Genomic DNA, 13163 nt, shown 5'->3' on the forward strand with positions numbered 1-13163 from the left:
AGCAAAGTGGGAGCAGAGGGCTTCTATGTTGCATATCAGACTCTGAGCCCATGGTGAAATTAGGCTTGCTTGACTGTACACACTGTCACCTACTGTATGTTTCAGCAACTTCTAATGCATGGCAGACCCATATGTGGGTTTATGACTATCTAAAGGCATTTCCTTGTATATGTCCCTTTCAAGTAACTTTTAACTGTATGTTGTGTGTGTGTGTGTGTGTGTGTGTGTGTGTGTGTGTGTGTGTGTGTGTGTGTGTGTGTGTGGTCCATGGGAAGAACCTATATTTGTGCTGTATTTGTTTTTAGGAAATGCACATTCTCTGTAGCTTGGACTGAGGTGGGAGGTGAGAGAAGGTCATAAGATTTATGTCTCCTAAACCTATTGTATTTCTGTACGGCTCTCCCGCTTGTCTTTCTCTTTTGTTGTTGCCAGTGATCGCTGGCAATGCTGCCATAGCAACCAGAAACACTTCAGTGTGTGTGTGGTAGACGCTAAACACTTAAGCTGGTCAGAAGTGGAGAACACATAAGGAACGAGGGATATTTGCCACAACATAGAAGGCATCACTGATTTTAGACACAGCTGGTAAGAGGTGATCAGATCTTCTGTCTGTGTGTGTGTGTGTACAATATAGTCATGTGTACATTGATCTAAAAACTCAAATCTTTTGGTGTGACTGTAGTCTGTGCTTGTAGTGTGTTACAGTCAGAAATTCTGCTTGCCTGGGTCAGAGATGATGGCCTCCACCACTGTGAACACACTGTTACCTCCTGTAAAGAGTGTGGTGGTGTACAAAAATGGAGATCCTTTCTTCTCAGGTCAGTTCTAATCACATTAAAGAAATACTTAAGTGGTTTTAGGCTCATCTTTATTGACTAAATCTGTATGTTAGTGCATTTATGTGAGTGCCATGTAACAATGTTCACAGTCAAGCCAGCTTTACATCATCACTGGCTAAGAGAATGATGTGCACATAGTTAAACTCTGCTCTAAAATCCGCTCTACAAAGCTGGACTGAAGTGTGTTGCTGATCACATGGACAAAGAAAAAGCTGGAACAGGGGTTACTTTCTTGCATGGCAACCTCAAAGCCTATAGCAATATAAAGATTGCTCGATTGTGGACGGTGTCACCCATGTTCCAGCTGCTTCTAATTCATATCAGACAGTTTTTGTATGTGTCTGATCCCCAGAACAAATGAGCATGATGTGGATGCTTGGCTTTTCTTTTCTGATCATTTTTCAACAATTGCAGTCAAACTAGCCCTGTTAATATGGGCACAGAGAAGTCACCAGACATAGCTAGTCATAATTATCACGCCACAAAGTTAAATGAAGTCTAATTTTTGAAAAATCCACAATAGTTAAATTGTCTGAAATGCAGTAAATTTGCTGAAGATGTAGCACAGTATGAGAGTGGTAAATGAATCAGTGTACATGACTCCTATTTGACTCTCTGATTCAGGAAGGAGGTTCATTGTGAACCAAAGGCAGGTCCTCACCATGGAGGCTTTCCTGAATGACGTCACTGTCAGCATAGGTGCACCGCTGGCCGTCCGTACCCTCTACACGCCCCGCCACGGTCACCGAGTGCCCGATCTGGATCACATTGAACAGGGGGCGCAGTACGTGGCTGCCGGGTTTGAGAAGTTCAAGAAGATTGAGTGAGTATGAGGAACCAAAGTAAACAGTGTAGCTGGTGCAGCAGTGTTATTGGGATTTTTAAATTGATGCTTATATGCAGGTGTCATAAATGTTAGTCTTTGTCTAGTCTTTCATCAGTAGAAGCTTTTGGATCACAGGACACTTGGGCTTTATGTTTAAAATCCTAACAACACTGCTGCACCTGTTACACTCATAGCATAACAACAATACCACGTCACTAACATGTTAGTATCATTGCAGTGCTAAGAGCTCCAGGACCCAAATAACATCCCATGTAATGGGGGTTGGTTTTAATTGATAAATGGGGTACGGAGACGTGACAAAGTGTACAGAGCAACAAATGGGCTACAGTCAGTTATTGTATACCCACAAAGTTTTTCTGTAGGGTAGGTGTAGCTTCTAAAATAATGAAAAAATGCATGCGAGGGCCGCCCACTGTATAGCGCCCCTGGAGCCAAACGCGTGAGGAGCTTTGCTTTACACTGGATTCGAACCCACAACCTTTCGATTGATTGCTCAGAGCTCTAAAAGTTCGGACGTATTTACAATCCACAACTACCCTGATGCCCGTTTGATCATAAATAAATAATCTGGTTTCGGTCCCATCTTTCTCGGGTTGCCAAATATGTGCCAGCACTGCCCAGCAGGTTGTTCTGCCTTTACTACTTTCTATTATTCCCTGAATGTGTTTTCGGTGATAAAGTAAAGAGCAGGAGGGTCTGCTCAGTCACTCCTACACCAGTCTGGGTTCATGCAAACAAGTAGTTAGGAGTCCCAGAAACCAGGCTGTAAAAGGGGCATTTTTTTCCAAACACTTGTGCACCAATGTGAGAAAACTTTCTGAGGAGGCTTATTCATTTCTGTACTTTTCTACCCTCTCCTAGTTATACAAGTTTGGGCTTGAAGAGATCTCCACTGACCAGAACTGGTGAAGCTTCACAGGTGAGGGTGTTCTGCATTGAACTTACATTTTATTTTAGTTAGGTCATTATTACACACTTAAAAAAAAAAAGCCAAACATTCTAGCCATTGGGAGTGTGTGCTCTCAGTGCCTGTCCCAAGCTCTGATTAAGCAGGGACGGTTGTGTCAGGAAGGGCATCTGGCGTATCCGGGCTTGGGACTGGCACTGAGAGGGCACTTACAAGTGCACCTCCCAATGGCTAGAATGTTTGTCCACTCACTCTCAGTCATAGCCAATTATGTCTGTGTACACACCTGACAAGCTGATAGCACCGCTGAGTTTTTGGACACCTGATCATGAGCTTGTTAGACATGCTTTGGTATTATAACAGCATGTCTAACTGAAGCAAACCCATATATTGACTGAAGAGGGCCGTTTTCCCACTTACTCATGTGTAGTAGCCAACTGCTTCTCTTCACCTGCCAAACCAGGTTCACACAGGGATCAGTATAGTGTACGTAGAGTAGAGAATCTCCGTTATTCACCATCTTTGTGCAACGCCTTTGAGCGGCCAGCAGGGGTCTCTATTGTAACAGCATAAGGAATCGCTTCAGCCTGTCTACCCTCAGACATATCCAATCATGTCTGTGTAGGTGACTGGTTGGTTGATAAAGAACTGAGATTCCAACTTGAGAGCTGGAGATCTCAGTGGTGGTGGGCCAGTGCAGTAGAATATTATTATAAATATATTGTCTCGCATGGGTTTTTATTTGTTATTGTGTTGCTGTGGCTGCTGAGAATGTGTGTGTGTGTGGAGGACAGATTGCCTTATTGTTCTGAGTATTAACACGCTGATGTTGATGAGTTGATAGAGTTGATTAGGTGTTTAGGTAGGAATGCAAGGTATGGACAGAAGATAATATTGTGATTGTGTTGCCATGTTGCTCAATGACTCAGACATTCCTTGCCCAATATTGTCTTTACCAATGTTGTTCATTGTCTGTTAAACACACACACACACACACACACACACACAAATACACACACTGATCAGCCATAACATTAAAACCACCTCCTTGTTTCTACACTCACTGTCCATTTTATCAGCTCCACTTACCATATAGAAGCACTTTGTAGTTCTACAATTACTGACTGTAGTTCATCTGTTTCTCTGCATGCTTTTTTACCTGCTTTTACCCTGTTCTTTAATGGTCAGGACTCTCCCATGGCCATCACAGAGCAGGTATTATTTAGGTGGTGAATCATTTTCAGCACTGCAGTGACACTGACATGGTGGTGGTGTGTTAGTGTGTGTTGTGCTGGTATGAGTGGATCAGACACAGCAGCGCTGCTGGAGTTTTTAAATACTGTGTCCACTCACTGTCCACCCTACCTAGTTGGTCCACCTTGTAGATGTAAAGTCAGAGACGATCGCTCATCTATTGCTGCTGTTTGAGTTGGTCATCTTCTAGACCTTCATCAGTGGTCACAGGACGCTGCCCATGGGGCGCTGTTCACTGGATATTTTTGGTTGTTGGACTATTCTCAGTCCTATTCTACAGTCAAGCATGGTGGTGGGAATGCCATGGTCTGGGGCTGCATGAGTGCAGCAGGTGTTGGGGAGTTACATTTCATTGAGGGACACATGAACTCCAATATGTACTGTGAAATACTGAAGCAGAGCATGATCCCCTCCCTCCGGAAACTGGGTCGCAGGGCAGTGTTCCAGCATGATAATGACCCCAAACACACCTCTAAGACGACCACTGCTTTATTGAAGAGGCTGAGGGTAAAGGTGATGGACTGGCCAAGCATGTCTCCAGACCTAAACCCAATAGAACATCTTTGGGGCATCCTCAAGCGGAAGGTGGAGGAGCGGAAAGTCTCGAATATCCGCCAGCTCTGTGATGTCGTCATGGAGGAGTGGAAAAGCATTCCAGTGGCAACCTGTGAAGCTCTGGTAAACTCCATGCCCAGGAGAGTTAAGGCAGTTCTGGGAAATAATGGTGGCCACACAAAATATTGACACTTCAGGAACTTTCACGAAGGGGTGTACTCACTTTTGTTGCCGGTGGTTTAGACATTAATGGCTGTATATTGAGTTATTTTGAGAGAAGGATACATTTACACTGTTATATAAGCTGCACACAGACTACTTTTCATTGTGTCAAAGTGTCATTTTGTCAGTGTTGTCCCATGAAAAGATATACTTAAATATCTGCAGAAATGTGAGGGGTGTACTCACTTTTGTGATACACTGTATATACAGAAATCAAATGGCAGCATGTGGCCGCATCAGAGTACCACTGGTGTAGACACTCACTAGCCATGTGATTTTATTTAATTAGCATGAGAGTCAGAAAAAGGTGTTGTGTTTCTACCACAGCGATCAGCAGAGACAGCAGCAACAAAGCCTCATGACAGTGTTCTGTGCACTGGTGATTGATCTACACGTACATGTGATAGCAGTGTGTGTTTTGGGGTGTGAATGCCGGGCCAGACACTTTTGTCTGTGTCTCTTGATCCGTAAGATCCCAGGATTGGCCTGGTTATCACCCTTTTGTTTTGTATCAACAGATTAGAGGATTTGCCAGACCCAATGTTTCAGCAAAGTGGAGGAAGGTTGTGACTCTGCCCTGCATAATACAGTGAGTAACACAGCTCAACCATACACAAACACCGCGGGTGTAATGATTCTCTGATTTCAATTGCTGCTTATTACTTATGATTTATGATGAGTAAATCTGGGCATTTGGCAAGAGATAAAAAGATTAGCAGTATACATGCACTGAATAACACAGTTACTGGTATAAAATTTAGATATTTTGAAATCCAATGTTTGCTTTAATCCACTGTAATGCAGGAGTGAGCGGGTGTGGCGTAACACAAAGAGCTAGAGGTTTAAATCCCACGTTGGGCTCACAACCTAAACCTAGCCATTGTGGGAAACACCTATCAGTGCACCCTTAGTGCTAGTTCTAGGCCCAGATAAACAGATAGGATTAAAACTGAGCTGAATAAAATATGATGAATAATCCGCTGTGGTGACCCCTAATAGAAGCAGCCAAAAGCATTTGATTATTCAGTTTGTATGCAAAAACAAAACCAATATTGTCTGTACTGCATATTGTGACTCATAAACTTCATAAGAAAGCAATCATGTGACTGAGCTCTGGAGTGCTAAACAGACAAAATAAGCTTTGTCTATCTGAGATAAGGTCAGATAGGGTTTTCTGCTGCAACTGCAACTTCTGCTGTCTAGTCAATGTGTTGGACGAGCAGTGGGGGAACACATATGGTATAGTGTGACTGTCTGTAGTGTGGCTCTATGTTAGAATCCACCACTGGCTGGAGTAAGGAAGCAGCCACAACTTTGCATCTGTTGCGGGAGGCAGATGCTAGTCTGAGATGCTTCTCGGCCTGTGTGTGGATGCCAGACGCATGGGATTTGTAATAGGGAAAAAGTAATCCAGTATCAGGCCTGAAACCTACTCACATGTGTTGTAGTGTTTTCAGGAACGGTGATGTCCTCAGTCCTGCCATGCGCTTCATCATTCCTCGCAGCATGTTAAAAAGCCTGGAGCAAATTCTCAGCCTGGTGTCAGAGAAAGCCATGCTGCGTAACGGCGCTGTTCGTAGGTAAACGTAGCCAATTACCAAACCGAATCTGACTCACATAAGTGGACCAAACTATGCAAACTTTGTTTGCTTTAACAATCTTTTGCTCCACCAGGCTGTGCACGCTGGACGGAGTGACGGTGACATCGGTGGAGGAGCTAGAGAGCGCCCAGTATTATGTAGCCGTTGGTGCTGAGAGATTTAAGAAGCTACCGTATGTGGAGTTGCTGCTGAAAAAAGCAGCAGCAGGCAGTGCAGACAGGTGAGGAAGAGGATGCTGGTGCATCATGTTCTACATACAGTCAAGCAGTCACCTCCAGAAGAGCTGATAAAAAAAGTATTTCAGGGGGGATTTTAGGGGCACAATGGTCTGGCACTCTAGCCCACTACTGCACAGACATGATTGGCTGTGTCTTAGGGTGGGAGGGTTGAATGGATTCCTCATTGCTGCTGCAATTTGCGGCCTCTGCTGGCTGATCGATGGCACCTGCACAGAGATGGTGAATAATGTAGATCAGTGCATGACTCTGTCAGAGTTGGCGTCTGCAGCATCATATCAAAGAGATACAGCTAAGTAATTAGATACAACTAGATTGGGAGGAAAAAGTTTTAAAATCCATAAATAGAATTAAAAAAATATTTTAGAGGTCTGAAAGGGGTTATAAATCCTCATCAGAAGGCTCTAGATGTGGCCAGAACATTTTGTCAATGCCCAAACGTTGTGGTGGAGATTTTGGGCATGCCCTGCTGTGTTTAGACGACTTGCTGGGATTAAGTGATATAAAAGATCAAACAAATTATAAAAAGTATTTAGGTGTTGCAAACAGGTATCAAATCAGGAAGGGTGGGATAACGTGATACAGGTTTAATGAGCTGAACCTATTCTGTGACTAAAATGCAGCACAGCCAATAATAAATAAATAAATAAGAAATAATAAGAAATAAAGAAATAAGCAACCACTGTATAATAATAGATTTTTTCCTTTTCTTTAGGCATTATGTTGCAGATCGGGGTGTGCACAGGAGATCCGAGGTAAAGCATGAGCACTGAGAAATGACTGAGAAATTGTTTTAATATATAGACAGCTAAAGTGGATCTTAATTTTCATTTTGTACATGTTCATGTATCTCAGAACAGGAAAATATTTCCACAAGACAGCCACAGTGACTCTGCTCTCTTGGACACACCAGAGGTAGAATACAGTCATAGAGTGTGCTATCCCCTAACCGTTGTATGTGCTACCTCCTCTCTTCAGTGTCTGCTACCACCTAACCGAAGTGCCTGCTACCAACTTACCACAGTGCCTGTTACCCCCTAACCGTAGTATCTGATACTCTTTAAACATAGTGCCTGTTACCCCCTAACCAAAGTGTCTGTTCCCACCTTAACCATAGTGTCTCCTACACCCTAACCATATTGTTTGCTACCCTCTAGACATAGTGTCTGTTCCCACCTTAACCATAGTGTCTCCTACACACTAACCATATTGTTTGCTACCCTCTAAACATAGTGTCTGTTCCCACATTAACCATAGTGTCTCCTACACCCTAACTATAGTGTTGGCTTCTGCCTAACTGCAGTGTCTACTACTCCCTAACAGTAGGAGGGATTTGGTGATGTTAATACGTAAGAGAAAATGCCAAACTGTAATAAAAAAGACAGGGGAGTTCAAAAGCTGTTTTCCTCCCAAAGAACAATAAACCATCTCTGTAGCAATCAGCACTGGGTTTAGGTGTACTATCAGGGGTGTAGCTGTTAGAAGTACAGGAAAAAATGTAATTGCTCATTGTTATAAAATTCCAACATGGTTGCATTCAATCAGGTGCTATAATTTGGAACTTTAATATGCTTTTCAGAGAGACGGAAGGCGGGTAAAGTCGACAGGAGACGAGGATGTGACAGAAGAAGTGAATCTTTCTCGGCCCTTGCAAAGAAGAAGAAACGAGACGGAGGATAAATCCGTATTTTACGCTAAACCTGTCCGGGTGCGCAAACACAGATCCACGCATAGAACAATAAACAGAGCCACAGGTAAGAACATGCAGGGTACAGACAAATGTGTCCACAAATGGGATTGCTAAACTGGTTTCCTTCAAAACATGGAATTTTATCTTATTTTATAATTCTATAAGTTATAAGTTGTTGACATTAATACGTTGATGTAATTTTGCCTGACAATATTTGGTATGTTCATAGCTAAGCTTGGTCAGCATTGGAAAAATACAAATTGCGAAAATGCTAAAAATAGAAAAGGAAAAAAATCCTGTAATCACTTTAGCATGGGCAATGTCTTGTAACTTTCCTTCTCAGTAAAAGCATGTTCAGTAACAGAAACAATGGACCCTTTCTTTAAAAAACATTTCACTCTCACTAAAAGTCAGTTTATTGATTGCTGACATTATTAGATTATGAAGCCGAAATTATTCAATTTACTTTACAGCGCCTCTGAGAACATAGAGAGTAACATGCATTACACACTGAGAGTCCAGGGATGACCTTCTCATCAATATTCAGATGCATCACTAATCATTCTCAGTTTCTCCAGCATTTTTCTGTTTCTGTAGAGCTGAGAACATTTGTATCTCTTACAGGTCAGCCCAGTGTGTTTAAGGCTGTAGGGAGGAGGAGAGATGAGGTACGAGGAGCTGAGGAGGTGGCAGAGGATGAAACCACGGCTGTGGAACTCCCCATAGACCAGGTACTCCTTCATTCTGCATTCATTCTCCTTTATCTTCTTTCCTGTTCTTCATTCAATATTAATACAAAACCAATATAAATTATTTTCATAATATAATATATAAATAAAGTTATAGTAGTGAAAAAGTATTTTCTTCTTAAACACTTAACACTAGTTTTTTAGTCTTCATCTTATTTTTTTTACTTCTTTTCCTCCCGACATTCTCGAGTCGCTGCAGATGCCCACCCTGACCAAGCAGAGCCGCAGCTCCTTTTGACACGCCCACAGTCACCGTCCACTTCTTTTTACCTGCTAGAGAGCAGTCTCACGTACCGAGAGTCACTCACTGCTATCGTTGATTAAACGTTCATCACTGCAGGTGCCCTGTCCAGCAATGACAAACCTGTTTGACCACACCTTTCTTCAGACACAAGGCATTATGTAGATGCCTGGCTGGGTAATAGGAAAGCAGAGATTTGAACTTAGATTTCAGCAGAGTTGGGCTTGTGCATTAAACCACTGTTTCAATTAAACACACTGGCAGATGGGATTTTAATCAGACTCATTTTAGGAGCTTATGCTCCTCATCCACATGTAGCTTAGAGCGGCTTTCTGTATGCGATATGGCTCTGTGTTTGAACCCAACACTGCCAGGTGAAAAGGAGCGCCTGCAGATTGGACCGGGTCTCCTTGATCACACTGGGTGTTGTACAAGCGGCAACACAATCTGGAATTGGAAATTTTGGAGATAAAGGTGGCAAAATAAAAAAATTAAATGATTTAGGAAGTGAAATTTATATTTTTTTTCCTAATGGTGCATCCTCACACCATCACATGATTTTGACAATCACATGCATTAATGTTCTGATTATTAAATGCTGTAATTGCTTTTTGCCAGACATAATACAATCCTTTTTGTCCAAAAGGTCTGTTAAGAGAGATATTCTGTACTTACAAATACTCATAAATGTACCTGCTTAATAAAGTGATTCTGATTTAGATTTGAATTTCAGTGACATAAATGTGCATAGATGAACAAATGATTCAGATTCTTATTTTAGTTCATGAAAGTATATTGATTAAATGTAGTGATTACACATTGCTGTCGTTTACCCTTTATTATTTGCAGAGAGTTGCTGAAATTGTACAGGATGAGGAATTTAATGAGAGCCAACCAGGGACTAATCACATGCTCCAGGTGTGTTTGTGTGTGTGTGTGTGTGTGTGATGTTGTAATTAGCACATTTTCATTATGGACAATGCTGACTTGTCTCTCCTCTCATCTCTCTTAGACTGAAGAGCCTGATGAGCACATGGCCTCATCCAGTCTGTCTCCTAGCGACAGAGGTCATGGTGTGAAGGACGACAGAGTGTCTGATGATGAGACGTTACCAAGACAAAACGCGTCCCCTACCAGAGAGACAGAAACACAGGACGTGGACATATTTAGCGAGAGTTTGGAACATGAAAGAGATGATCAAGTGAGCCCATGACTGCATCATCCAAAAAATAAATAAATAAATAAATAAAGAGATCAAATGACAGACCTACTGCTGAAGTAATAACCTATGCCCCATATGTTTTTCCAATACTTGTGCCGGCCAGACAGCAGGGGTCACCGTTACAGCAGAATTGAAGAATAACCCTGTCTGAACTTCCCTCCCTCAGACACTAATTTTAAACCAATTGTGTCTGTTTAGTGCCTGACCAGGCCAGTAGCACAAAGTATGCACAGAAAACCATAAAACATTAAATTATGTTGTGTTTAATAATCTGAAACCATTCATTCTGAAATATGAAAACATGTAATTAAAAAGGGTAAATACTTTTTAACACCCTTGAGCGTAGATGAAGTATTTAGCCTTAAGTAATAAAATATATTCAAGACACAGGGCAAAGATTAAACCCTTTGTAGTTTTTAATGCATTTATAAATGGGACGATTTGTCTCTTAGATTAAACACAGGCCAGTTCTCAAAAACGTTCACTAGCGCTCTGCACAGCCGGAGCTACACTACATGGCCAAAAGTATGTGGACATCTGACCATGAGGTTGTGGGACATAATGTTCCAAAACTATGGGTATAAATATACCTTTGTCCCACCAGCCCCTGCCTCTATACCAGCCTTCACTCATCTTGAAAGGCTTTCCTCATGTGTCTGTGGGCAGGGGCGGAGCCAGGGGGTGGCCAGTGGTGGCCATGGCCACCATAAATGAATCTTCGGCCACCCCTCCGGCCCCCCCATCACCGCTTTGCCGGCAACTTTTTTTGCGGAAGCATTTCTGCACGCAGGTGTTCTCACAGGGACGCAGCGCACCTCAAAGAAGTAGTTCTCCCCCAAAACCGTGCAGTAATACACGACATAAATGTCAACCACCAACACAATTACAGAAGCAGTACTACATAGTGCTACTAGTACTATTTAGTAGTATTTGTGGCGAGCTACGAATAAAGGCGCAACCGGGCTCTGCGCGTTCCAGTGTTGCCAGATTGGGCGGTTATCCGCCTAATTGGGCGGATTTTGTTTGAAAACAATTTAATAGCAGTTAAATAACACTTCTATTTAAAAGAATATATTCCGTTTTAAGAAGCTCCAGCATTGTAGAAGGCTGTTAAAAGTAAAGACTATTTTCAATGCTGATTTGGCTTAATAGTGTTGGTCAGTCTGTATCATATTGTTGAAAGAAAATTTAAATTTGTTTTCCATGCATTCACACTAGCATGTTCTGGGGTTCAAATGAGTCTCATCATTACACACAAGTTGGCAGCCAAATGATAATGTATTGCAAAGGAATAGCTTTGAAATTCTTCCTCATAATGTTAAGGTTATAGGCTATATTCTGGTTTTTCACTTGTCAGGGAAAATGAAGAGAGAAAAAAAGCTTATTATTCTTCGTGATGTAATTCTACATGGCACTTACTGCCTGTATAGGTAAATGAGTGAGTGACCACATAAAAAAAGGTATCAGTTTCTGTGCCACCCCTGTGTGAGCAATGGTCTCAGTCTGGCCACCCCTATGGAAATTGTCTGGCTCCGCCACTGTCTGTGGGGAGTTATGCCCACTCAGTCAAAAGCGCATCTGTGGGTAAAACATGCCAGCACACCAGAGGTTTTGTCGGTTTGAAACTCAGCTCTGCCATCCGGCAGGCTGGGCACCTACACGAACAATGATTGGCTGTTGTCCCGGACGAGACCTCATAACTGATGCAAGTACGACCTCTGCTGGCTGATTGATGCCGTCTGCACAAAGACTGGGGATAATGGGGATCAGGGTGTGGCTCTCCGTACACAAAGCTGATCCGCATATGAATTCGCCTCGTGCAGGTGAAAAGATGCAGTCGGCTACTGCACACAGGTGGAGGTGGCTGGTGTCTCGGCTTTCCTCAACCAGGGTGGAGATCAGCATCAGTAGAGAGGAATAATGTAATCGGTTGATTGGATATGACTAGATTGGGAGGAAAATTGGGCAAAAAAAGCACATTTGTGAGGTTAGGAACTGCCACAGAGTTTTATATACAACTTAACTCAATAATTGGATGTACTGTCTTATGGGAATTTTAGGAATATTTGGGAAGAACCTGGGCCTGATCTTACCATGGCTCACAAACTGCAACTGAAGTCCTCTGTGGAAGGTACATTTGTACATGTTGTGTTGTGTGTATTTTGCACTGACTGTGTTTGTGTATTGGTGCACTTTAGGATGAAAGTTCCCATGAAGCTGAACCTTTGAACCATGTCGGTGAGACTCGGAGTCCTCATCACACCTCATCGCCCCTGGAACAGGGAGAGTAACCTGTAAATTCACATACATTTCCTTTTATTTGAGAAATGTGTGTATCTTTTCTTTCTCTTTTAGTTTTGCCCTTGAGCTACAATGATAATAAAATGATCAGTTACAATACTGTAACTGAAAGTGATCATATGCCAGTAAAGCTTATTGAATTATAGAATTCATTATGAAGATGAAACTAAGACCCTGGATAGGTGCCAATACATTACAGGACACTAAATGCGTACAAATTCACTCGCTTACTCATACCTAGGGGCAATTCGGAGCAGCCAGTCCAACATTTGCTTGTTTTAAAAGGTGGGGGGACATGTAAAGGTTTTTACAGACAGTGCTTACAATGAAGAATCAAACCCAGGTCCATAGGACTGACTTTATCAGCTGTGATACCTTCAGCCAAAACAGACTTCTATTTTACAGGTTTGCCCTTGAGTTACACAGTCACTGTAGCCGGCAAACAATACAATTCCTTTGAGGGGGAAACATTTCTTATTTCCCAAAAATGCTTTATCTT

The 13163-nt window shown here is 42.3% G+C and overlaps 1 protein-coding gene across 1 annotated transcript; it reads left to right on the plus strand.

Annotated features, from left to right (window-relative positions):
- The first annotated feature begins 733 nt into the window (after nt 1-733).
- Nucleotides 734-12775, plus strand: dcdc2b (doublecortin domain containing 2B). The gene is made up of 13 exons (XM_062994909.1): nt 734-818; nt 1464-1662; nt 2548-2605; nt 5143-5213; nt 6073-6204; nt 6299-6445; nt 7177-7216; nt 7317-7376; nt 8041-8215; nt 8776-8882; nt 9991-10059; nt 10154-10342; nt 12562-12775. Exons 1-13 carry the CDS (start codon nt 734-736, stop codon nt 12652-12654), a joined length of 1425 nt encoding a protein of 474 aa, XP_062850979.1. The 3' UTR covers nt 12655-12775.
- The last annotated feature ends 388 nt before the right edge of the window (nt 12776-13163 follow it).

The sequence above is a fragment of the Trichomycterus rosablanca genome, chromosome 5 (genome assembly GCF_030014385.1).
Source record: "Trichomycterus rosablanca isolate fTriRos1 chromosome 5, fTriRos1.hap1, whole genome shotgun sequence".
NCBI lineage: Eukaryota > Metazoa > Chordata > Actinopteri > Siluriformes > Trichomycteridae > Trichomycterus > Trichomycterus rosablanca.

Bases quoted from the DNA above. Each gene is read 5' to 3' on its own strand.
- dcdc2b (XM_062994909.1), top strand. From the start codon at position 734: ATGATGGCCTCCACCACTGTGAACACACTGTTACCTCCTGTAAAGAGT. The intron at 6,205-6,298 runs GTAAACGTAGCC...TTGCTCCACCAG, and splicing joins CGTAACGGCGCTGTTCGTAG to GCTGTGCACGCTGGACGGAG. The intron at 8,883-9,990 runs GTACTCCTTCAT...TATTATTTGCAG, and splicing joins TGGAACTCCCCATAGACCAG to AGAGTTGCTGAAATTGTACA.